The sequence below is a fragment of the Lygodium microphyllum genome, chromosome 13 (assembly GCF_053477565.2).
Source record: "Lygodium microphyllum isolate KBCC chromosome 13, Lygodium_microphyllum_v1.1.10, whole genome shotgun sequence".
Lineage (NCBI taxonomy): Eukaryota > Viridiplantae > Streptophyta > Polypodiopsida > Schizaeales > Lygodiaceae > Lygodium > Lygodium microphyllum.
The window spans coordinates 130161947-130188929 of record NC_141147.1 but is presented as its reverse complement, the minus strand read 5'-3'; the positions used below and the strand labels follow the sequence as shown (position 1 = coordinate 130188929).

The window sequence follows — 26983 nt, the reverse complement described above, 5'->3', positions numbered from 1 at the left end:
TCTGCCTCACGCCAGGTACATTCTTGCATCATTCGTCAGAGAGAGGGAGTCCGTCATTCGTCAGGCGTCAGAGAGGCGTCCTCTGTCAGGCGTCACGTCACAGCATCCCGTCAGGCATCACAGCATCCCAGCATGTTCTTCCGTCAGAGAGCTCCCGCCATGTCACGTCACGTCATAGCATCCCGCCACAGCGTCACGTCACGAGAGGCGCCACGTCACAGCATCCTGTCAGGCGTCACAGCATCCCGTCACAGCATCCCAGCATCCCGAGAGAGAGAGAGAGAGAGAGAGAGAGAGAGAGAGAGAGAGAGAGCTGCTAGTGGAAGTCACAGGTCTGTTATGCTCATAACTGAAGACTGTTGATAAGTGGACTGAGAGAGAGAGAGAGAGAGAGAGAGAGAGAGAGAGAGAGATTGTTTGTGCATGTGTGCGTGCTGGAAACCTGCTGCCGCCTGGACGTCTGATGATCTTGCTGCCCCCTAGACATGTGTGACTGCCGTCAGCCCCTGTGTGCTGCCTCTGCTGTGCTGGCAGACCTGTGCACTGCCCTGGGACCTTTGCAACCTGCTCACCTTCAGCTCCTGTGCCTACCTGTGGGCCTGTGTGCTGCCCCCTGCAGCCGCCCAGCCCTGTTCTGTTGCCCTTGACTTCGGCTGCTGAGCACACTGCTGTTCTGTGTGCTCTCTACCCTGTGGGTCATATGCATTCTCTATTACTGCGCCTTCAAACTCTGCTGTGCCCTGCGGCCTTGCCTTTTTGGAGGGCCCTACTGTGCCTTTTCTGTTCAGGGCTGATGCCTGTTCATGGACTGTGCTGACTCTCCACCCATGGCTGGAGATGCAGCCATGGATGTCGAAGACGAAGCAGTGGAAGAAGATATGATCCCCTTCATTGAGAAGATGGCTTTGTCACCCCGTGATGTTCAGCCTTCTACCAAATGCAGCAAACATGAAGATTTCTCTGCTGCCCTTGAGGTACCTGATCCGAGTGATTCTCTGCTTCGCTCATATGCTTAGTGGGCCTCTCCCTTTGACCAGAGATGCAGCCATGGATGCCGAAGATGAAGTAGCGGAAGAAGCTACGATCCCCTTCACTGAGGAGATGGCTTTGTCGCCCCGTGATGTTCAGCCTTCTATCAAATGCAGCAAACATGAAGAATTCTCTGCTGCCCTTGAGGCACCCGATCTGAGCGATTCTGTACTTCGCTCGTATGCTCAGTGGGCCTCTCCCTTGTAGGATTTGCAAGAGCCAAATTGGGAACAGTTGTTTTCTAACTCTCTTTTGTAGGATTTTGCTGGTCTGCATGGTTTCTACGAGGTTGTGCTTTGCTCCCCCCTTGGCACAAAACTTTCTTCTCCATTAGGAGCCCTTCTTTTTTGATAAACAGTTGGTGCACATGGTCTTTTGGCGTCTAATAGCAGATTTCCAATGTTTGATCAAGGAAGCATGTCCGGTATGGGTGGAAGTCAAGCGTTGCCTATTTGTTTATTGGGCCCTCTTGAAGGATGCTATGGCTGTAGTGGGTCATGTGTTGGTGCCCCTAGTTTGAAGGCAGCCAACAAAAATAGGCTGTGTATGCTATGGAATATAGCCCGAAAGAGGCCCAATTGGTTGCATCTCAATTGCAATGGTATGCGGCCTCTTTGGTTTTGTCTTAAGTGGGGTAGTTTTGCTCGACATGGTTTCTCTTGTGGTCAATAGGGTCCTTTCTTGGCAAAATGTCCACATAGAAAGACTACCTTGGTGGACTAGTCTGTGGATAAAGGCCAAAACGTACCCCTTTGCCTTGCTGAACAATAGATTATTGAGTCTAGCCAGTCTAAATAGAGACAACAAGCTCCTCCTTTTGACCTGGAGACAGAGGGATGGACATAAGCTCGTTGCACTAAAGGAAAAGTCAAGGAGATTTCTGTGCTTGTAGTACCTGCTAGCCCTTCTTCATCCCCATATCCTCTCCACACTTATTCTCGTCATTGAGATGCACCGATTGCTTCGGTTTCAATTACTCCCAAGGATTTGCAGCCTCCCAAAGAGCCACAACAACAATAGTTTTCCTGTGACCCACCAGCCTTGCTAGCTTTTGATGCTGCAAGTTGAGTGATCACTCCGTGGCATCGTAAGTACCAAATCATGCAAATGGACCTTCCTCCTCTTGGGCTGATCCTCAGAGGCCCAATCCTTTTGCAGTGCTAGGAGACTTCTTTGAGAATGGTGTGCTGGGGACATTGGTAGTGAAGGCCCAGGCCCATGTGGCAAAATCTCGTCAACACTCTTCATCCTGTGTATCTATCGAGTCGTAGGGTGCCTCTTGCACACTCTCCTTTTGTGTTTGCTGAATCCATTGTAGTTGGTTTACATATGATGGCCTAGAGCCATCCTGAACTTTGTAATCTTGTTATCTTGTACTTTTTTTCGTAATTAATATAAGCAACCCATTACCAACGAGAGAGAGAGAGAGAGAGAGAGAGAGAGAGAGAGAGAGAGAGAGAATGAAATGATATATTAACACTTGCAAAAGGCCAAAATGACTTATGAGACCATGAGTTACAAATGGTCTCATAGGTCATTTTGGCCTTTTGCAAAGAGAGAGAAAGAAAGAAGAAAGGAAGTTATATTAACGCCTACAAATGGCCAAAGTGGCATGTGAGACCAAAATGTCACATTTGAAAACTTAGGGAAATTTATCATGTCCCAAAATAGTTGATATCTAATGCTATGACTGTCTAAATGGAAAATAAATAGTGAATAATACATAGATGAGTACAAAATGATGTCTAAGCTAGATACAATGTGGAATTGCTAAAAAAGCACTCTCATTTGAGGATATCTCTCATGGGTCTATCTAGCATAGAGAGGTTGAAGTCGCAAGATAGGGCTCCTCTGTGATGGTGTAATATCCTCTGTATTTGCAGATGGTGCCTCTTGTGATGGTGTGGACCTGTTGAACGTAGACGGCATGCTCTGCATTTCTCCGTGGCTGTGTCTAAGGTGGTTTCCCTTGGTGGGGTGGTTGGACTAGGGAGGGCTCTATGGTGGAGAGGTGCCAAGTGGTAGCCTTCTAAACCCAATTTTCAGCATTATCCAGCCATTTAATTAATTTTTAGAATGAAATAATTTTGAAAATGAATTTTAGCCTTTCTGATCCTGCCCAAAATTAAATGTGTCTATCCATAATCAAATTGGCTAGGCCATTTGCAATCTAGAGTAATCCCCAACCTTTGTTGACCCTTAGACTGGTGTCAATTAATTAATTAATGCTAGTCCATAGTGTCACGACTGACACTCATTGGCCAAATACTTGTCCTAGGATCAAAATTTACACCAACTGACCACCAAAACCCAGCTGGCACCACAACTTTTGCCTTTGATACCCACTGCATCCTCGGGGTCCTTGGCGTGTTATCATGAGATAACTACCATGTGCATCACATGTGCTAAACCACCTTGCACATTTGATCAGCAACTTTATCAAATGTTATGAGCAAGATTAAAGCATCTCAAAATTTCACGTCCTAGTGACTACATAGTGCCAAAGCAAAAGCATACTGCATTGGAAGCTCCATAAGGCATCACAGTCACATCATTGGCCACTACTGTCTAACCATGCTACATGCCCCAAATCTTGCTGAAAATTTCCAGCTAGTATAAACATGACATAAATCTAAAAAATAGTCCAAAACTGTTACTAGAAACCCATTGGATGCATCCATGACTCATGTTTCTCTACCATTTTGACTTCACAACCATAGTAAAGCATATTCTGAGCATAAACTATGGCTGAAAATGTCATTTCACGAACATGTTGCTGTCCATGGAACCAGCTGTAAACCATTGAAAACTGATCATAAATTGATCATTCATTGATCTAAGAATTGATCACAAACTGTTGCAAATGTGACCTTGAATTGATTGCAAATGGATTGCAAAAACTGATCAGTAACTGATGCAAACTAAGATGAGAGGGGGATCCACAAGAGGAGGAGAAAGTGGCTTATGGGCACCAACTCCTATGCCTACTAACGAGGAAGCATCGGGGTGTATCTTTAACCGATGTGGGAGAGGCCTCTACTATTGGTGGTGGGGGGTCCACATCCAAATCTGGCTTTGGTAAAAGACAAAGAGTAGAGGCTCATGCGGTGCCGGAGAGACAATCCTCTCTCAAGCTCATGGTCATGTGAGTGGATTAGTTGCCTTTCTTAGAGAAAGACAATGACTTGTGGACATTGAATTTGCATGCACAGTGATTGAGTGCAATCTTGCATTCAATGTCCTAAAGCAAGAGCAATGGAAGAAGATGGTAAAAGCCATTACCAATGTGGGTCCATGTGAAGGATGGACCGGTGTCACATACAATGATATGAGGACGAAAAGGATTGATGAAGAGAAGGAGAGGATGGATAGAGCCCTTGATCCTCTTTTGGGTGCATGGATAAAATAAGGTTGTTCCATTCTCACCGACAATGGAGTGATCATAAGAAATAGGGCATCATCAACATACTCGTCTCATATCCACTCGGCACTTACTTTTTGCGGGCCATAGATACTGGAAGAGGGGGAGGAAGACAATGGGTGCATTCATCTATCGCCACATTCAACAAGCTACCATTGAGATATACATTATCTTTTAAATTTGTTTCACTTTCTTTCATTATGATATTTGATTTATGCATAACTATCTATCTCCCTATTCTAATTTCTCTTTAATATCTATCTCGATTCTCTCTTTTTCTCTGGGCCCCAACCCCCATCTCTCTTTATTCTTGAATTTTGAAAGTTGAAACTTGAAAGAATCAACTCTCTCTCTCTCTCTCTAACCTTCAAGCATAGTTGCCTTCGTAGGTGGTATGGATTGGTTCGTACGGTACGTATCCGTACGAGATTTTGGGCCTGTTTCAGCCACGTCGCTTGCGCCGCCTGGATCCCGCGTCCCGCGTTTTCTGCTTCCCCGCTTTTACTCTGCGTGCTTGCGTGGCACTTTTTGGGGGGTGGGAAATCTTGGATACCTTATCCCACCCCCTTTTCCAGCCATGCACTCCCCTCCCAAGCCCTCTTTGGATTCCTTCTAGCTGGCAGCCCTCTCTTTGACCGTTGACCCCTCTTTGATTGCTTGAACTTTGACCCTTTTCTCATCTACAAAGGGTGCTCCTCTCCTCCATGCTTCCACACCAATTCAGCAAGCACTTGTGACTTACCATTCTCATCTTCCTCTCTTGGATCTCGTCGCTCGATTCTTAAATGGACGTGTGATTTGTCGTTCTCGAATCTCACCTCCTATCTCCTCTTTCCTGCACCCTATCGAAGCATTTGCCATTCTTAAATCTTATCTCCCATCCCCTCTATCTCGCACCCTATCAAAGCATTTGCCATTCTCATCTCCCATCCCCTCTCTCTCACTCTTGCTCTTTCAACTTTACCCCAACCCTCGGGCCTCTCAAGTCTCCATCTCAACTTTCAAGAGTCGAGACTCAAGCATCTCTCTCTCTCTCTCTCTCTCTCTCTCAGGCCTCTTTATTTGTCATTGACACCATGACTCGTGAGAAGCACAAGGCCTTCAATTTGCATGTGATCCATGTGGAGAGGGACACAAAGAAGTCCAACTCCCACCATTGGACATGCAAGTATTGTGGGAAGCGCTATATAAGTGGTGCAACTCGGCTTCTTCAACATCTTTCCAAGATGAGGGGGCAAGTTGCTCCATGGAAGTATTGAGCTAAAATATGAATTACTTGCTGATTAGCCTCTTAAACAATCCCAAAACACACTAAAAATGCTCTTTATAGTAAAACCCTAAAACGGAGAGCAGTTCGAGAGAGTTCAGTGGAAACCCTAAAACGGGGAGCGGTTTGAGAGAGTTTAGTGGAAACCGTGATTTTTGGGCACCCTTCCACATCTATAAATAGACAGGCTGCCCCCATTCAGCCATCATCCTTGTTTGCAGGTTACACCAGCCCACACACCCTCTGCTGTTGTTGGCGCCCAGTTTCTAGCCTGCAGCCCGCCTCCATCTGCTGTCTAGCCATCATCGACTGCAGCCACATCATCTTCAGTCTGTCCATTGCTGTAGGCGACAGCTCTCAGCTACTGGCAACTGCTCCAAATTGTCCCAGACTGCTGTTCAGCCTGTTGTCCATCATCTCTAGGATCAACTAGCCTGCCTTTTCAGCATTGTAGGCCCTGACACTCTTAGACACTGTTTTAGCCTGTTGTTTATAGCAGAATGTGTACAATTTCCAGCCCCCGATCGGTGGTACACTGCTGTGTTTACTAGTTTCCAGCCTCTAGACTGCCGCGTTTTGGTGACCAGCCTGCTGCCATTCACTATTTAGAACTCCTACACTCTGGCTAGTGGTCACAGACTTGGAATCCGTCTTTGGTGGGTGTCACACTCCGACATTGCTCTGCCCTTGAGCACACCGTACACTCTTACATTTATTTACAGCATTCATTCACTTCAGAGTTGTGTTCTCTCTCTCCCTTCTTCTGTTTGTGTTTGAGTTTTGTGTTTGAGTTTTGAGTTTTGCGTTTAGGGTTTGAGTTTTGAGTTTTGTGTTTAGGGTTTGAGTTTTGCCCTCTGTGTTTGTGTTTGTGTCTTTGTGTTTCTGTCGTGGTCGTACACTCTGTGTGTCCTCAGTGTAAACCCTAACACTCTTCTTAATAGCAAGGAGATCCCTCAAAACATTGCGGAGGAGATTCTCGCCAAGATGAGAGGGGGATCCACAAGAGGAGGAGGAAGTGGCTCATCGGCGCCAACTCCTATGCCTACTAACGAGGAAGCATCCAATGTGGGCGTATCTTCAACTGATGCGAGAGAGGCCTCTACCATTGGTGGTGGGGGCTCCACATTTGCATCCGGCTCCGGTAAAAGACAAAGAGTGGAGGCTTATGCGATGCCGGAGAGACAATCGTCTCTCTCTCAAGCTCTTGGTCATGTGCGTGGATCGGTTGCCTTTCTTAGAGAAAGGCAACGACTTGAGGACATTGAAATTGCACGCACGGTGATTGAGTGCAAGCTTGCATTCAATGTCCTAAAGCAAGAGCAATGGAAGAAGATGGTAAAAGCCATTGCCAATGTGAGTCCATGTGAAGGATGGATCGGTGTCACATATAACGACATGAGGACGAGAAAGATTGATAAAGAGAAGGAGAGGATTGATAGAGCCCTTGATTCTATTCGGGCCGCATGGATAAAATATGGTTGCTCCATTCTCACCGACGGATGGAGTGATTGTAAGAAACGAAGCATTATCAACATACTTATCTCATGTCCACTCGGCACTTACTTTTTGCGGGCCGTGGATACCGGCAAGAGAGGGAGAAAAACGACGGGCGCATTCATCTACCGCCACATTCGACAAGCTATCATTGAGGTATACATTGCAATTTGTGTTTTAAATTTATTTCACTTTCTTTCACTATGATAATATCATGATTCATAATTGAAATTTGATTTGTACATAACTTATAATTTGTAAATTGTGGTTGTAGGTGGGTCCCTTAAATGTGGTGCAAGTTGTTACCGACAATGCATCGAATTGTCGGCGCATGGGCCGTTTGCTTGAGGCCGAGTTTCCTACGATTGTGTGGACTACATGTGCAAGCCATTGTTTGGACTTGCTCATGAAGGACATTGGGAAGCTCAAGTGGGTGAAGAGGGTGGTTTGCAAAGCTACATCAATTGTTACATTCTTCACGGTAAAGGTAAAGGTGCTTGTGATGTATTGTGAGCATAGCACATTGGAGTTGAAGAAGCCTTTTTCAACTCGCTTTGCTTACATGTGGTCATTGCTGGAGCGCCTTTATGAGGTGTGGTCCGCCTTGCGCCAAACAGTGGTGTCCACTGTATGGAATGAGTGGGATGAGCGTGAGACAGAGGAGGCCAAAGCCATGCAGTGCTTGTGCCTTAATGAGCAGTTTTGGCAAAAAGTTCGTGCCGTTGTCATTGTCGTGACTCCCTTTTATAGGGTGTTACGTATGAGTGATTGCGAGGGATCCACCATGGGCCTTCTCGTTTACTTTTTTAGAGCGGCATTGGCAAAGGCACGTGCTTGTATGGTGATCACTGAGACATAGCGTGCACATGTTTTAGAGATAGCAGAGAGGAGATGGGCGTGGATGCATAAGCCCATCCATGGTTTTGCTGCATTGGTACATCCGGCCTATAAGTCACCGGTGGTCATGGATGATAGAGAGTTGCGTTGAGACCAGCTTGCTTATTTGACTCGTGTGGTTCTTGTGGATGACCACCATGCAATACTGGAGGAGCTAGGATGCTATGCAGATGAGAGAGGGCATGTGGCTTTTGCGTCTCCCACTTGTTGGAGGAGAGAGTCACTTGTGAAGCCTTTATTTTGGTAGCAAAACTTTGGATATGCACTAGAGACCCTTCAACCCTTAGCCATGAGGGTCCTTGCCCAGGATTGCTCTTCGGGTGCATGTGAGAGAAATTGGAGTGCCTATTCTCTCATTCACACAAAGATTTGTAATCGGCTTAGCACACGATAGTTAGAGCGGCTAGTCTATTGCCGCACTAACTTATGCATGATGAGGGCTATGATGAGCATGGATAGTCCAAAGCAAGTAAAGTTTAAACACTTAACTATAACATTTAAAATTTGTTGTTTTAATTTTTAAACTTTGAACTTTGAAGTTTAAACTTTATTATTTACAATTTAGACTTTAGCATTTACAATGATCAATCTTATATGCATCACTGCATTGTGTAGGTGAATGTTGATACATTTAAGTTGATGGGCGACACTCTTCCGAGTATACATAAGGAGGTGGACGAGGAGGAAGAGATGATTTTTGCAGAGCTCTATAGAGAGCTTATAGCAGCAGATACTCGTGTTACTCGCAGTCAGCGTGCTCGTGGGTGAGGAGTTGAGTGTGTCTCATGATCGGATGCCGAGGAGTCATCTTTAGACTCTCTTGATGAGTACTCAGATGGTTCTGATGATGATGATGATGATGATAGTGATGCCTCATCATAGATTCATATGATATAGGTCTCTTTTTTTTTGTATCAGATATACTAGATTATAGACTATAGTTGTATCATATGTTTTGCGTAGCCCATGCGACCGCGATGGTCACCCTTATGTATTCATATTATTTTGTAATGAAATGGCTAGTTTCACTTTAAACATGTATTCTATGATCTATTATTTAATTTTTTATGATTTTTGTTATTTAAAATATCATCTTTTTTTTTCGTACTAATATCGTACCGTACCTTATAAAATCATAAGGTACCAATTAGTACCGTATTTTATCGTACCGTACCGTATCGTACCTTTCGTACCTGACAACTATGCCTTCAAGTATTATTAGTGTATTTGTAATTTGTAAATTGTGGTTGTAGATGGGTCCCTTGAATGTGGGGCAAGTTGTTATCGACAATGCATCGAATTATTGGTGTATGGGCCATTTGCTTGAGGTCGAGTTTCCTACGATTGTGTGGACTCCATGTGCAAGTCATTGTTTGGACTTGGTCATGGAGGACATTGGGAAGTTTAAGTGGGTGAAGAGGGTGGTCCGCAAAGCTACATTAGTTGTCACCTTCTTCATAGTAAAAGTAAAGGTGCTGGCGATGTATCGCGAGCATAGTACATTGGAGTTGAAGAAGCCTTCTTCAACTCGCTTTGCTTACATGTGGTTATTGTTGGAGCACTTTTATGAGGTGCGGTCTGTAGACAGTGGTGTCCACTCTATGGAATGAGTGGCATGAGACGGAGAAGGCCAAAGCCATGCAACGCTTGTGCCTTAATGAGTAGTTTTGGCAAAAATTTTGTGTCGTTGTCATTGTCGTGACTCCCTTTTTTCGGGTGTTACGTATGAGTGATTGTGAGGGGTCCACCATGGGCCTTTTTGTTCACTTCTTTGGAGCAGCATTGGTGGAGGCACATGCTTGCACAGTGATCACAGAGACACAATGTGCACATGTTTTAGAGGTAGCAGAGAGGAGATGGGCATGGATGAATAAGCCCATCCATGGCTTTGCTGCATTGGTACATCCGGCCTACAAGTTGTCGGCGGCATAGTAACATGGAACGGGGAACGGGAATGGAGACGGGGACGGGGTCGGGGATGGGGGATGGCTAAAAGCAAGGAACAGGGATGGGGGTTGGGACGCCGGAGGGAACGGTATACATGAATAGCATTTGAAAATGTATGCATGTGATGTGGTGGATGGATATGTGGGTATAGTAATAGGGGATGCCCATTTGTAGCTTCCCATCCCAGTCTCATCCCCATGTTAGAGCCTCCTCTCATGGTAACAGGGGATGGCAAATTGCAATTTTTTTTCTTGTCCCTGTGGGCCCATCCCTATTCCCATCCCTATCCTCAAAACTGGTCCCATGTTTTTGTGTGTGTGGGTGAATGTGTACTACCAAAGAACATACAAAAAAACCACCCCCTTAAAGACACCCACTCCCAAAAAAAAAAGAGTAAAAAACGTCCCCCTAATAGGGGACGTGACAAGTGGACGGGGTAGGGGACGATCGGGATGGGGGGACGGCTGTTGGGGATGGGATAGGGGACGTTCTCGTCCCATTTTGGTGTCCCCATTCGGCTCATCCATTCGGGATGGCGTTCTTGCGTTCTGGGGCCTCGGGACGGCCGTTCCCTGTTACTATGGTTGGCGGTCATGGATGATAGAGAGTTCCATTTGGACTAGCTTGCTTATTTGACTCGTGTGGTTCTTGTGGATGACCACAATGCAATACTGGAGGAGCTAGGATGCTATGCAGATGAGAGAGGGCATGTGGCTTTTGCGTCTCCCACTTGTTGGAGGAGAGAGTCACTTGTGAAGCCTTTATTTTGGCGACAAAACTTTGGATATCCATTGGAGACCCTTCAGCCCTTAGCCATGGGGGTCCTTGCCTAGGATTGCTCTTTAGGTGCATATGAGAGAAACTGGATTGTCTATTCTCTCATTCACATAGATTCACAATCGGCTTAGCATAGACAGTTACGGCTGCTAGTCTATTGCCGCAAAACTTACGCATGATGAGGGCTATGATGAGCATGGGTAGTTTGAAGTAGGTAAAGTTTAAACACTTAACCATACAATTTAAAATTTGTTGTTTTTAACTTTGAACTTTGAAGTTTATACTTCACAATTTAGACTTTAGTATTTATAACCTTACGTGCGTTGTGTAGGTGAATGTTGATATATTCAAGTTAACGGGCGACACTCTTCCGAGTGTACATCAGGAGATGGATGAGGAGGAGATGCTTTTTGAGAGCTCTATAGAGAGCTTATAGCAATAGATACTTGTGACACTCACAGTCAATGTGCTCGTGGGTGAGGAGTTCGAGTAGGTGGTAGCAGGGGCATGGTCATTCGATGCCCTTCAATATTGAGGAGGGGTGGTTTGAGTGGCTTGTAGACATATGTAAGGCAGGGCTCTAGTAGCTCACATCTTGTGCCTCATGAATCATCCCACACCCCCCACCCCCCCCCCGCCGGCCGCTCCCCTTGGCTACGTAGCCGCCACCTATGGAGCCATCATTTGATGATGATGGTAACCTCATAAGTGAGTATGAGTATAAGTGCGTCTCATTATCCGATGTCGAGGAGTCATCTTCAGACTCTCTTGATGAGCACTCAGATGGTTCGATGATGATAGTGATGCCTCATCATAGATTCATACGTCTTTCTCTTTTGTATATCTACTATCATTGTATCCACATGCATGATGCCATTATGATACACTAGATTGCCCCCCGTTCCCATTCCCCGACCTTGGATGTTCCCCCCGTTCTAGGGGTTCCTGTTCCCGTTCCCGTTCCCGGTTCCAGGTAACTATGACTAGGGGCTAGACACCGAGTCACATTGACCGGGGTATATAAGGTGTGAGAGATCTAGTTTAGGGCATCCAAATATAATCAGGAATTGACTCTTCACCTTTCTCTCGAGCTTCCATGGGTTCCTTTTTTTTTCTCCCTTCTTTCCTATCTTTGTCTCTTCTCTTTTAGTCTTTTTTCTTCTTCTTTTTCTCTTTCTCTCTCTTGTGCTCATTCTTCTCTCTCCTCTCAGCTTCATTCATTACAAGTTGTATCAGAGCATTAGGCCTTGGTCCTTTTCTCCTTTCCTCTTTTTCTATCTAGTTCCCTTTTCAAATCTGAAACCCTAGTTAGTCAAGTTACAGCTATAGGGACAATAGGTAGGACTACAGTTAGTTACATCTTTTCTTGGAGCAAGCAAGAGCTATGGCTGTAGCTTCTGACATATCTGAAGTTAAAATGGTTAACTTAGCAGGTTGTCACTTCTTTTTATGCAACTTTTAGGGATTCTAGGATCAAAGTTGGAGCCTCAGGAATTAGAAGAGGGCAAAATCCAAGTTATTTTTTATTCCAACCCTCTCTCTTCTCTCTTACAAGATGCCATGGCTGCGAGTTTCAAGAAACCCCAAGATCTTGCTCCAGCTCTCTCTAGTAGATCAGCCACCACCTGAGCTTGATCCCTTGCACCTTCAACAGTAGGTAGAGCAGTCTATAGGCTGAGTTTGACCAGGTAGAGCTGCCAGGGAATAGCCGGAAATTTGTGGCGCAAATTGCGCTGGTGTCCTTGCTGTCCTCTTGTCCCTCTTCAACAATAGCCTGCCTCCCCCATGGCTTTCCTACTCCTCTGGCAATTGGTTGAGACTCCTGATCAAGACTTTGACCTCCTTTCTCCGGTATCTGAGCTTTCACAAGTTGAGAGTTGTGGTGTACAGCATTGAACTGTTTGGGGCAACCATTGAAGCTCACAGCCTTAGCTCTCAAACCTCTCCAATCTCAGCTCCTAGGACCCCCTTCAGCCACTCTTGGCCTTATTCACTTGGATTGAAGACATGAAGCTTAACATGTGAAGGATTCTTGTGAACAGCCATAAAAGCTCCACCTGAAGTTTTCTAATTTTTGAAGAGCAAGCTCGGGAACAAGCAGAGGAGCCTCCACCATCAAAGGAAGCATAAAATCCTTGAAGATTTCATCCATTGGAGTGCTCTACTCACCTAGGCTGACTTCTTGGAGAACTTGGCATCGTGGTGGGAACATGCTTCATCTATCTACTTCAAACATTGAACAGGTATGCCAATTCAATCTTAATCTCTCATTTTAATCCGCTTCTTGAGCTTAATACTTTTTGTTAGAGAGATTAAGGATGCATATTGTCTCTTAGTTGAGTCCTTCATTGTATGCATGCTACCCACATGAAGTCAGTAACCTACTTGCTCCCATTTGCCCTTCAATGCATCATGCTAACTCTCCATCATTTGTTCTTGTTGACACACTCTTATCTGATTATGTGTATCTTGGATTAATCCCAAGTGGATAATAAGCCATTGTAAAAGGGTAAGTGGCAACTAGTGAGTCATTGGACTGCCAAGGTAAGCCTCACCCAAGCTCTTGTTCAATCCTTGCATCTCATAAAAAGACCCAATGTTTATTTTCCAATGCACCTCATGCTAGTTGCTTAATTAAAAATGTCTGCCATGTATACTCTAGCTAAGGAACAAGGCCGATGCTAGGTGAGGTGGTAAGCCAAAAGAGAGGTGGCCCTTTCTTACCACTTAAGACCTTGAAGGGGTGCACAACCCGATTTGAGGGGAACTTTGTCCACCTCTCGATGATCCAGAGTTCGATATTTGTTTGTAGATGAAGGTGCACTCCATGGTCACCCCATTCCCGATGAGATACCCCCTATGTGGACACACTCTCAGTGATCAAGGCACCCATGTATGACACTTGACATGTATGCGGTCAATATGAGATGTATGACACTAAAACCTACTTATGCAATAATGGCAAAGCAAATGAATATGTCAATGTACTTGGGATTATGCTTAGTATGCTCAGGATGCTGCTTATGATGATGCTTAAGCCCCTCAGCCTATGAGCCATTCATACAGTGCATGTGCAAATTGGGATAGATAAGTGTTTTAGTCACAAGCACTCAGGAACAGTCAGAAAGCTTGCTGTAGAAAATCCTGTATTGCATTTGGGAGTATAGCTCATCTCGAAGAGGGTTTCGTTCCCTTCAATTTGAATAAAAAATCTCCCCAATCAGAGCTATGGTCTAAAAGTTACGACCATTTTTGTGCACTGAGGTCATTGTGGATAGGGTGCAAACCACTCCAGGATAGGCACAAAAATCCAATTGCAGAATTCTCTGATCATTTTGTATCAAAAAGTTTGATAGCTCATCTTGAAGAGGGTTTTCTCCCCTTTGATTTGAATTAAAGATCTCACTGATTGGATTTTATATAAGAAGTTACGTCCCATTTACTGATAGTGGGTCGTGTGGACTGCACTTGAATGGCTAGTCAAAAAGGCAAAAGCAAGGCCCATGAGGAGGTCTAGAGGGAGATTAGGGACTCCAAGACCTCAGTGAATGATGAATTTAGCTTGGCACAAGATTATCATGGTGATATGCATGAGGAAGTGTGGATATGGACCCTTATAGCATGCTCAATCACACTCTATGTCGGCATGAACTTCATCACATGGAGAGGCATAATGACATGGTTGCCAACCATCACTAGATGCTGTCTAAAATCAATGTGGCAATTAAGCACATGGCCCTCTCGAATTCTTGGATTCAACAACAAACCCTAGAGCTGCTCACCACTCTTGTAGCCCAGTTAGTCATCACTCCGTCACAAGAAAAGGCAAACGAGTCCAAGTGCAAGCCCCGACGGCCTCCACGGTTGGAGCTGCTATATGGCCCACAAGGCATTCGAGGATCCAAGGGTATTCCCCCTTCCACCTACTATGAGGTCGGTGAGCCCTCTCATGTTAATGGCATGCCTCTCTTGAGCTTCCCCATCATCTGTGCAGCCAACCCTCCAGTAGTGAGACCCTCGCCCACCATTGGTAGAAGCTTCCCCCACTCTTCCTAGGAGCACCAATGGCACTTATATGGCTTAGCCCAGTCATGGATAGTACGATATTAATGGCTAGTATGACAATAATGGATGGCATGGCTATAATGGGCAGCACGGGCTAAATGCACAACATGGTATGTATGGACAGCAAGGCTTTCATGGGCAACAAGGCCCCAATGATCTCCATGACAAGATCCTTCCCACTAAGTACAATGGTCAGTCCCCGTCCCCATCGGATTTGGAAGAATGGACTTTCAAATTAGAGTCCTATTTCAATACCTATCCCTGCATGGATGATCAGAAAATTATCTTTGCATCTCTCCACTTGGAAGGCTTTACCCACATATGGTAGTGTTATATTAATCGAGAGAATCATTGGTTTACTGATTGGAAAGACTTTAAAATGCACATGGTTCAAGTATTTGTATCCCTTGTGGAAAAGGAGCAATTGGCAAGACGATGGTATACTCTTGACCAACGCAATCTCACTGTATGAGAGTACACACATTAATCTATGAACTTTACCATGTATGTGGAGAGCATTAGTGATGATGCAAAATTACACAAGTATATCTATGGGTTGGAACAAGCCTATCCACGGATGTCATGCCTCAAAACCCCACTACCCTATTTGATGCAATTAAATTGGTTGAAAGATATGCACGAAAGTACCTTAAAAATGAGAATTTTCAACAAGGTTATGGACAGCCCTGCACCCCATTGAGGTCAGCCCCATATAGGGGTGTTTTTAAAGGCAACCCCATGTCTAGTCCCTAAAATACCTGCTTACGCTCCCTTCCATGTTGAAAGAAAATAGGATACTTTGGGACAGCACTTGGCTCTAATGGTAAGAGAAAATATGCTGAAAATAGACCTTTGGCTTTGCATCATCCTTGAATGGTTCAAGTGGTCAAAAGTTCATTCCCCCAGATGTTGTGAAGGAACGGAAAAAAAAAGCCTATGCTTTAAATGTGGTGATAAGTACACAGCTGACCATGCCTCCAAATGCCCTTAGAAGACAGTCAAGGTCAAAGTTCATAGCACGTATGTGATGGAAGATTGGAATAATGATGAGGAGGAATTACTTGCTGAAAATGAAGAGTATGCTGGGGATTTGGACCAGGAGCAATTCTATGATCCGAAGGAAGGGTTTCCCTTTGGACCAGGTGGTTGCCCATTCCATGCTCTTGATTTGACTACCCCTACTATACCCACCCGACTACCACTTTTCTTTGCTCCATTCCCCTGGATGCTTGGACACGTTCTAGGAGCCCCAACATTCCACGCATTCAAGGCAGTATTAATGGAAAGCATGTATTTATTCTTATGGATAGTGGTAGTACACATAGTTTTGTCAATAAATCAACCATTGATCGATTGAAATGCACCCCTATGGAATTACAACACCCCCTAAAAGTTTAAGTAGCAAATGGTGATGAAAAAAATCAGCACACATGTGTGCTCCAAAGTCTCCCTATGCTTGGTTGAGAATTATGTGGCATTGGTTGACCTAATTGCATTAGACATGGACCCCATTGATGTTGTCTTGGGTTATTATTGGCTGAAACTTTTGGGAAAAATTGCTGTGGACTTTTCTCAGCTCTATATGGAGTTTATGAAGCATGGATAGGTCATCCACTTAGACGGAGTTCATGATAATGCTGATTTTCAGCTAATTATAGCAAAGCAACTCAAAAGGGAGTTCCAGAAATGCTTGAAGATCTTTGTCTTGCACTTGAATAAGGATAATTTAGATCAACCCTTCAAAGTATCTCAGGATTCTACCTTGAAGACTTTACTTGAGGAGATTTATTTCAGATTCCTCCAGCCCTTCCCCCTAAGAGGAAAGTGGACCACCCACTTGATTTAGAGTTTCATTCCAAGCTAGTGAATAAGCTACCTTAAAGACTCTCCAAGTGTGAATGGGAAGAAGTTGCAAAGCAAGTCAAGGAATTACTTGAGATGGGTTTAATTGAACCGAGTTCTTCTCCTTATGCATCTCTAGTCCTACTAGTCAAGAAGAAAGATGGCTCTTTCCGTATGTATATTGACTACAAGGACTTGAACAAAATCACAGTTAAGAACCGGTATCCCATCCCATAGATTGATGACTTGTTGGATGAGTTAAAAGGGGCATGATTCGTCACTAAGATTGACATGTCCATTGGATACCATAGATACGCATGAGGGAGGGTGATGAGATCAAAATAGCTTTCAGTATTGATCATGGGCTTTATCATTTTTTGGTGATGTCTTTTGGTTTGACTAATGTCCCCGCTACATTTTGGAGCCTCATGAATAAAATCCTTCATCCTTTCCTATTCAAGTTTGTGCTAGTTTTCTTTGATGACATTTTTATTTATAGCAAGTTACAAGAGGAGCACTTGGCACATGTTAGAAGGGTGTTTGATATCTTGAGAGAGCATCGGCCCTTTGCTAAGGAAAGTACGTGTATCTTCATGCAAACACTAGTGGAGTACCTGGGGCATATTGTTGGCAAGAATGTTATACAAGATGACCCTAAAAAGGTGCAATGTGTAAATGATTGACCCACACCATCCACCACTACTTCATTACGTGGTTTCCTTGGTCTGTCTTCATTTATAGACGCTTCATTAAGCATTATGCCACCATTGCAACACCTTTGACTAATCGTTTAAAGAAGGAATCATTCTTTTGGGACACTACTGTCATAGCAGCCAGAAACGTCAGAAATGTTTTGAAACGAAATGTCATAAACATGTTTCGTAAGTTTCTTTCAAGAGGGGGTAAAGTAAGAAACACGAGATTTTTTATATAGGAATTTTCAATAGTTTTGATTGGGAAAAGAGGTTCTAAATCTCTATGGAACTCTCTCTTAAACAAAGAATGGCTAATTGAGCTCGAGTTATAATAGAGTCAATTGAGAATAATACATTATACATTACATATCCATGATCCATTATTGACTTGTCACTTATGTCAAAGTTAGTCTTTGGATAAGCTATAGTATGGTTTAGAACTCAACCATTATGATTCATACATATCATACAAAGAAAATTGAAATTAACATGTAAATAGTCTATCTATAATATGGATTGAGTCAAGTTGTAACATCATGATTCTCATTTCAAAACAAACTGACAAAATGTCAAAATCAAGAATGAATTGTAATATATCATAAATAACTCATAAATGAGACTAAAGTCGTATAATATTCAAATCTCAAGACAAGAATAGATACTAGATTGGCAAAGTCCAATAACGAAACAAAATCACAAAAAAAAAAGTCTCTTATTCAAAATCTTGAGCCTTTACGAGTCATTATACATCATCATTATCATGTTTAACATTGCCCATTAGTATTTGTTAAAAAAACCATGTTTTGGGTTCCAACTCAAAAACAAAAAAAAAAAGTTAAAAACTCCTACGTTTTTTACTCTCAGAAACGTTTCGTACTTTAAGAAACGTTTCGTAAGTTTCAAAGAAACGCATTTCTTAGCTGCTATGAACACTGTTGATCATAGCTTTATGCAGTCGAAGGAAATGCTTACTTCAGCCCCCATCCTTGTATGCCTAGACTTCTCCAAGGAGTTTACCATTCAGTGTGATGCCAATGGCGAAGGTATTGGTGCTGTATTGCTACAAGAGCATGGTGTGATTGCTTTTGAGAGCTGCAAGCTGGGTGATGAGGAGATTCAAATGAATATTTATGTTCAGGAGATGTTGGCTATCCTTCATGCTATTAAGAATTGGCACCACTATCTATATGGCAGCTGTTTTAGAGTGAAGAGCGACTATTGAGTCCTCCAGTACTTTTTGACTCAGTCTACTTTGACTCCTAAGCAAAGGAGATCGGTGGCAACCTTACAAAACTATGATTTTGAGATCTCTTACACTTGGGACAAAGATAACATTTTGGCTAATTCACTCTCACGGATGTGGGCATGCAGAGTGTCTTCCATTTCAAAATTGCATAGTGATTGGATTGAGGAACTTTAGTAAGCTTATTTGTTGGATGAGGACTTTAGCCACATATTCTAGAAATTAGAGCGTGGGATAATGGCTGAAAACTCCTGATATTAGTTCAAACATAGTCCTATTTGGTCCTATGGAAAGATTGTCATCCCCCACACTTCTCCCTTCACACAGAAGATCATGGAAGAGATGCATTCTTGTCCCTATGTTGGTCATTTGGGTATTTTCAAAACCCACAATAGGATTACCAAGAGCTTTCACTAGAAAAGCTTATGGAGGGATGTTAAGGATTTTGTGATCAAATGTGTTCCATGCCAGCTGAATAAGGACAGCATGCTTAGACTTGCTGGCCTCTTGCAGCCCTTACCTATTCTTGAAGGGAAATGGACACATATCACCATGGACTTCATTACTGGCCTCCCCATTACCAAGAAAAGATGGAACAGTATATATATGGCAGTTGACTGCCTCACTAAGGCTGCCCACTTTATCCCAACTAAGGCCCAATACATTGCCTCTCAGGTGGCCACTCAGTTTATGGAGTATGTATTCAAGGTGCATGAATTACTGCAAGTCATAGTGCATGATCGGGATGCCAAGTTTATGAGCAACTTTTAGTGAGCCGTTTTCATGTCTATGAGTACCAAGCTTGCTCCATCCTCTATACACCACCCACAAACAGATTGCCAGACCGAAAGGGTAAATAAATGGCTTAAGACGTATCTCTCGCACTTTTGCCATGATGTACAATACAATTGGGATATGTGGCTCCACTTGGCTGAATATGCATATAACAACTCCATCCACTCTAGTATTTGGGTTTCTCCTTTTGAGGCGTTTTAAGTGTATAAGGTTCCCCTCCCTACAGCCTTGTTCAATGATAAGATCGACCCCAAAAGTAAAGTTGACTTAGAGCGCATATAGACCGTGCTTTAGCAATGCAAAGTGAATTTTCAAAAGGCATAAACCCATATGAAGCTTTATGTCGACGAGAAAAGAAGGCATTTGAAATTCCAAGAGGGAGAGCTAGTCCTCTTGAAAGTGCCTAAGTCTCATTACTTCACTCTCAAAGAAGGCAGTAGCAACAAGATGGCCCGCCATTTCTATGGTCCCTACCAAATCCTCAAGAGAGTTGGTGACTTGGCTTATCGATTAGAGCTTGCCTCTACCACCAAGATTCACAATGTGTTTCATGTCAGCCAATTGAAGCCTTTCATTGGTACCTTGGTGGACCATGTGGAAGAGGTACGCTCCCATAGACGAACAAGGTATCTTTCAGTATATCCTTGAGGAAATCATTGGGCAGCGAGATAAACACTTGAGATCTTGATCCATCAAGGAATACCTCATCAAATGGCAAGGTCTACCCTTGGAAGAAGCCTCTGGTGCCCAACCACTATTGTGAATGAATTTCCTCACCTCCAAAAAGCCCAATGGGTTGAAGACTAGCTAGTTATGTCCCCTTTTGACCACACATTGCTTAAATGTGGATCATCATCTCCTTGTCAAAAATGATGTGTGTGGCCGCTTTGTGGTGATTGAAATTGTACTTGATGGGGAGGTCTTGTGGCTAGTTGGTCTTTATGCTCTGAATGATCTTGTGTGTAGATGTGATTTGTAGAGTAGATAATAGCCTCTTGGGAGACGGGGGTTGCTAATGGGAGACTTCAACATGTGTGTGGATTCATTGCAGCCTACTTTTGGGCATTCAGTGATGGATGCTCCTAAGAATGGGGTCTGGCAAGAGCTTGCCTTGAATATTCTTAAACAAGACCTTTGGTCTTGGCTACATCTATTAGATTTGGGATTCACATTTCATTTGGTGCAGTATTTTGCTACATGTCTAGATTGAATTGTATGTATGTCATGTATGATGATGTATTTTTGCCAAAGATCCTGGATATACAAGTCCTGAATCAATATGCCTTACCAAATCATTTTCGTCTACAATTCGAGATGCTTGTGCAATCTGTTGTGCCTTTTGTACAATTCTCGAAAAAGCTTCCGTTGTGCTTTAATTCCTCATATTTGAGGCATGCTTGGATTTCTTGGAGTCATGCTTGTACCTCCTAAAAGTATGGGTGGTGGAGCTATTCTTGATGCAAAGACTCACATGTTGGCCCTTCGCTGGTCACTCTTTGGAGTTATGTGCACTGATTATCACCCATGGGTCTTTATTGTCTAGTTTTTCTTGGAAGATCAAGGCCTCATCCATGGAAATACTAGCATACAGGCTTCATGGTGGCACATTCTTAATTCTGATGCCCGCTTTTTGACACCTTTCTCCTCTTTGGTGAATCATTTGGTTTGTTCTTGGTGCGTGGTTCTTTGAAAGATACATTGGCATCTTGTGGAGGATCGCTTGATGGTTAAGTCTTTCTAGCTAGAGCTGCTAGGTGTGTCATGATTGCTCTCCTAGGATGGGAAACAAGAGGATTTTCCCAAATTTAACCATATGGTGCATTTGGGTTTGACTTCTATTGCTGATGCCACTCTTGTTAGTCATGGGGGGGTTCATGTCCTTCTGTACAACTAGGAGACTTTATTGGATTCCTTGTGGATATTATGAGTTGAAACTAGCCTTGCTTCTCAAAGAGGGTAGTAATGACTTGATTAATGGATATTTACAGCAAGCATAAAAATTCATACAAATGAAATGCACACTTTATCACTTTAATCTGGGACAATGGATAGCTTGTTGGCCCCAAAATTTGCGCCTCTTACGGTATCTCTTTAACTTTTATTGCAAATGGATGGAGTATAACTGAGATTGTTTGATCTCCTCTGCTAATCCAAGTGCCCCTTGCTGTCAAAATTGACTAGCAAGCCTTCAAATCAAATTTGCCCCTTGGTTTGCTTAGGGATTAGCCTTCACCTTGCTCCTTGAAAGATAAATTCAGCTCCAAAACAAATATTGGTTGGTTGGCCTCTTGAATCTCCTTGAAATTCCTTCATCTCAATTGTTGGCATTTAAGTCCTAGGCCTTTAATTGTGAGTAGAATCCCGAGGTGGCTGTCCAACCCGAATTTCTGCTATAAATTAGGATTTATAGTAGAGATTTTCCAATGTCTCTACCTCTGGTGACTCAAATGGGTGGATTTGTTGAGATAACTTGAGAGATGGCTAGAGGATAAGAGAGAGAAATTTGAGAGTTTCATCGCGAGAAAGGCTGAAAAATTGTTGCTGTCAGCCATAGAAGTTGTCGTCTTCAGCTTAGAACCACTAGAAAGGCTGCTGCCCCTCTTGTATGCTATCACCTGCACCACAAGGACCTTGGGTTACTATCACGTGCAAGTGGATGGCTCCAAACCACTGTCACTTGCTATAGGACTGCTTCATGGTGGCTTCAAATCACATCAACAACTGCTCCTTGCTCTCTAACAACCTCCTTTCTCTCACACTGGTTGGAATAGACTTCCACCAGTCCCAAAAATGTTTTTCGCACTTGCATGCGCAACTTTTGCCAAGTGGTAGTCCCCTAAATCCATTTTCTAACATTAACCAGCTTATTAGATTAATTTTCAAAATATTAATTCTGAAAATTAATTTAATAATTATTTTAGTGCTTGGAAATATAATTCCACTATCCAATAATTAAAATGGCTATGCCGACTTCCAAGTATTCATGAATAGTTATTAGCCCTTTGACTAGCATTAATTAATTAATTAATTAATGCCTAGTCTCTATTGTCACCATTAACATTAGTGGCCAATAAGTTCATCTAGGCCAAAATTTTACATTGGGTACCACCTAGTACCTATCAAACATAACTTATTATAACTTCTGTTTTTGGCTCCAACCAATATTTCAAGGTCTTGGGTTCCACACTGTGAAATAATTAACTTGCACCTCACATGTGCAAATCGCATTAGTACATTTGATTAACTTTTAATCAAATGCTTAGCAAAGCAATAAAATTTGACATCCTTGTGACATGAGTTGTGGGGCCAGCTAGAGAGGATGCTACAACTTGTGCAACCCTTTTCTATACTTGTTCTTGATCGTGACAGGTTTGGGATTTTCGTGGCCGTCTTAAACTTCAAAAGGCTTCAGCTAACTAGGTTTTATCATCTCACAATTAAGGATCGTCATTGGCTAGTGATAAAACCAATGTGACTTGGGGTATGCATAAATCTAAGGTCCGGTGGAAGATGACTGTGATGGAGGGCTGGCTAAATTAGACACATTTTAAATGCAAGGTCCTGTGACGAGTGTTCATTGGTGGGCTCCATGCACGCGCGCGCGCGCACACACACACACACACACACAGAGTCTAATTTAAAGCTGAAAATGGGCAAAAAGCAAGCCTAGCAGGCAATAATCCATCCTAGGCTAAAATGAACTGCTCTAAATTGCAACATCCTCATCAGGGGAAGTGATTCATGTGATGTGTTTATTAGTAGACCCCTTTGCTTCCATTTTGTGTTTTATGAATGGAATTTTTGCAGCTTTGTTGTCATGAAGGTAGTGCACCAGGGAATTTCTGCACCATCAGTTTGATTAGGTCGATTGTTCTGAACCATCACTTTGATTAGATCGAATGTTCTGAACCATTGTTTATAGAGGAGACCTGTTAGAGACCTTTTTGTCAGGCCAGCTTGTCCTTGCTTTATTTTGATCATTAGGGGCAAGAGACTAATCTTTCTGCCTGAGAATACAGCTTGATCATAGGCAGTTGGGACTGACCTTCATTTGTGTGAGACATTAAGGTGTCTTTTGTAGGGGGCTTTTGCTTGGTGGAGGTGAAACCACAAACTTTAACCAAGAATAGGATCTCTTCATCAGAATATTCTTTTGTCCTTTGTTTTTGCATTGCCTGTGAAATTGCAAAGAGCTGCCAAACATCTTGACTGAGAGACCTGAGGAAGTTTTCTTCTTGTGAAGGAGAGTGGGTCCTTCACACCTTATTGTTGTGTCAGTGCATCTCTAAGATCCAAGAAATGAAATAACTTTTGCATGGGACTCTGTTGCTGCCTCGTATGGCTAGTGAGGTCCCTTCTTGATAACTGCTTTGTGTGTACGATGGAGCCACGGCTTGGGCTTCAGCATGCAACATCAGACTTCTCTAGTTTTGGGACCATCTTCCACATTCCTTGGCATCAACAGGATTCTCCAAGCATTAGACTTTGGGCAGTGCACTTCGTCAAAATAGGGGTGTTGTGTCTGACTGGAGTCCTCTGGGCCATGTATTCTTTCAGCAAGTATGCTGCATGGAGAATATTGTAGCCAATTGCTCACTCTCTAGGCCCATGTGGCATATGATCATATCCTGAAAGCTGAAAACTGTCAATCACGTTGCCCATGCTCATAAAAGGTTCTAAGTATGCATTGATCAAATTGTTAATACTGATGTCAGTGTCTGCCATTAGGCTTCAGGAAAAGGTTTTTTTGTTGTTGATGACACTACCTGAACTCTTGGAGCCAAGCAGTCTTTAGTTTTGATAGAGTTACTTGAACTTGGAGGTAGTTGCTTGAAATTCCTATGCTACTGATTGTCTGTATGCCTCCTCTCTCTTCTGTGTAGGGATTTATGTAATCATTTAGTCAAGCTAGGGTGATTTTCTCATCAGAGGTTATTGTTTTCTAGAATCTAAACTTTTGAAGCAGTCAAGTATATCAGAAACTTGATCCTACTGTACTGTGCAGATTTGCGGGAAATCTGGGAGCGCATTTTTGTTGGAGGTCAATGTCCTAGCGACAGGATCAAAATTCTGAGTGGACTCAGAATGAAGTATCAACTGTAACATCTTGAAAAACACGGGTCTGCAAAATTGTAAATGCCAGAAACATCTCCCAAAGCCCAAAAAGTGGGTAATGTGTATATAAAGGCATTCAGAGTTTATAGGCTACTTAAAACAAACCAAACTTTGTCTCAAGTTTCTATATTTAGCTTGATTTTGATCGAGACCCAAGTTTTACATTGTTTGCAATGGCTCAAAGTTTGCCCATGTTTCTTGCCGTATTGTGGTCATTTGAACGGACTGTCTAGCATGAACAGGAAAACAGATTTCCTCCATCTTTGTGTACTTGTGGTCCCTTAGAACAAAATATTACTTTTAAGCTAGTGAGTTCTTTTTAATTTTGATTTTCCTGAGATAAGACATCCAAACGCCCGAAAGGGGGCCAGCTCCCCAACAAAACATTTAGCTGAGAAAGTGGGAAGAGCCATACTGGCATTGCTCCTATGCACAGATAGGATATAGCGATCACGCTGAATGAACAGGAAGCTTGATTGCACTGGGATCCTCCTCCTCAGGGGGATATCCTACCATGGAGGACTGACCGAGTGTTGGAGTGGACAATAGCCTCGGTGACTCAACTAACACACCATGGAAGCATAGGTGTCCAACCAAGTGATGCACCTAGCAAGACTCGAACCACAAGAACCACACGAGGATAAGGTGCCCTTAGGTTTTGCAATTGCAAATGGCTGCACTCAATTTCAAGATTGGCTTCAATCTTCATGCATGCTATGCATCGCAGAAATGTGCGATTCAAAGCATCCATCCTTTCTGTCTTTCCAGAGGTGATATCCGTGAGATTGAATTTGGTTTTTGATCAAACTTATTTGCATCTATGAAGGGCCCATTACTTCTCTAGAGAGGTTAGGAATTGAGTTGTTGACAGGTGCAGCCGGCTGGGATGTTTTATTGTCTGGAGCGAGTAAGGCCATATATAAAGTGCACGCTTTCATTTCTGTGCTGTGCATTGTATGCCATCGAGATGCCGTCTGTGTTGTAGTTGCATTCATTCTTCACCATGCTGTCCAAATTTATCAAGAGTCCTACTTAAGCTAAGAATTCCAACTCTGGAGGAAAATTGCTGGCCCCCGCGATGGAACACTCCAACTTGAATTGACAGCCTAGGTTCATATTAGGGATTTGGCCCATATAGCATTGAGTATTTGTGAGAGCCTATAAGGTGCTATCTTATCTTGATGTAGAGAATATTTTCACCATGAGTTCAATTTCATCCATAGTTGAGAAGGTTTCATCCCAAGTGTAGCGTGCATTGCAATCAATAAAGAAACCTTGTGTATGTGTCTAGGCTGCACAAGAAGCATTGTAAAATCAATTGCAGGCCGAAACTTGTCAAAATTATCAAATTCAAGTGAACCTTGATTTTCAAATCGAGATAAATCTTTGATTGCTCACCTAGTAGCTTGGATCTATCCCAAGGGTCAAAACACACTTAAGGTAATGTGCTCAAGGGTTGCAAAAGCTCGAAATTGCCAACTCAAAGTGCTAATTCAAGGTCAAATGCTTACCTTGATTTGAACGAGGATTATGCTATTTTAGAAACTCCTTGCACCCAAAATTTGATCTAGAGCATGCATAATAAACCTCTACTTGCAAAGACCAAGTTTGCTTGACAGAAGCTCCCTATGGCCTAACATACTCAATCAAGGTAGAAACCTTCATTTTCACCTTAGTGTTTCATAGCCGATCTTGCATGGCAAAGGTCTTAATTTACACAAACAACAGCCCTAGTACATCGTTAAGTTGTACCAAGTGTCATGTTAACCCAAAAGCCCATTGCCAAGTGCCAGGTTCGAAGTTTTGACTCAAGTGTTGAAAAACTAAATGTGGCAAACCCAACATTTCTCCTCCAACTCAAGTTTTGCAATGGCGGAGCATCCTTGATCAGCCCTTTGACACATTCAAAGCTTCCTAGAGTATACTGATGACTAACTCCTTATAGTTTTAACCCTAACTTGCCTACCAAATTAAGAATAATAGTAGGCCTTGGTGAAAGAAAGTGTTTGAATTGTAGTTGATCTTTTTGACTTGAAACTAATCTTCATGTCAAGTTGGTATTAGTCAATTGTTTCAAGCAATGAATCCTCCATACTGTCATTTCATAGTATCTAGTTGCACCACCCTTTTTGTTGGTGACTTGCATACATGATTATTTTGACCCTTGCATGCTTGTCAAATGTTGAAAAAACATTCATTTCTTAACTCAAACTTGCATCTTTGTTTGAACTTTATCATATCTAATCCAATCCACAACAACACTAATGATGAGAAGAAGAAGAAGAAGAAGAAGAAGAAAGGTATGGAGGAGCTTCTTCAACTAGTCTCTCACTCTCTCACACACACACACAAGCTCACACTCTACTTCTCACCCTCCAGGATATGGAAGCAAAAGG

At 43.0% G+C, this 26983-nt stretch overlaps 2 protein-coding genes across 4 annotated transcripts in view; both read left to right on the top strand.

Moving 5' to 3' along the window:
- LOC148027206 (uncharacterized) overlaps positions 1 to 24803 on the top strand; it is a 79208-nt gene extending 54405 nt beyond the window's left edge. Inside the window, exon 12 of one of the 3 annotated variants that reach the window (XM_087691746.1) lies at positions 24478 to 24803. In XM_087691746.1, coding sequence (XP_087547872.1) covers positions 24478 to 24575 — 98 coding nt within the window. In that variant the 3' untranslated portion in view covers positions 24576 to 24803. Of the gene's footprint in view, positions 1 to 2912; positions 3035 to 8723; positions 8750 to 24477 lie in introns of those variants that run through there. The other 2 variants (XM_087691747.1, XM_087691745.1) reach the window with 2 other exon arrangements.
- On the top strand, positions 6784 to 8063 carry LOC148027207 (uncharacterized). Its single transcript, XM_087690654.1, has 3 exons — positions 6784 to 7367; positions 7486 to 7839; positions 8022 to 8063. The coding sequence occupies exons 1-3, from the start codon at positions 6888 to 6890 to the stop codon at positions 8061 to 8063; spliced, it is 876 nt and encodes a 291-aa protein (XP_087546780.1). The 5' UTR covers positions 6784 to 6887.
- Positions 24804 to 26983: the final 2180 nt, after the last annotated feature.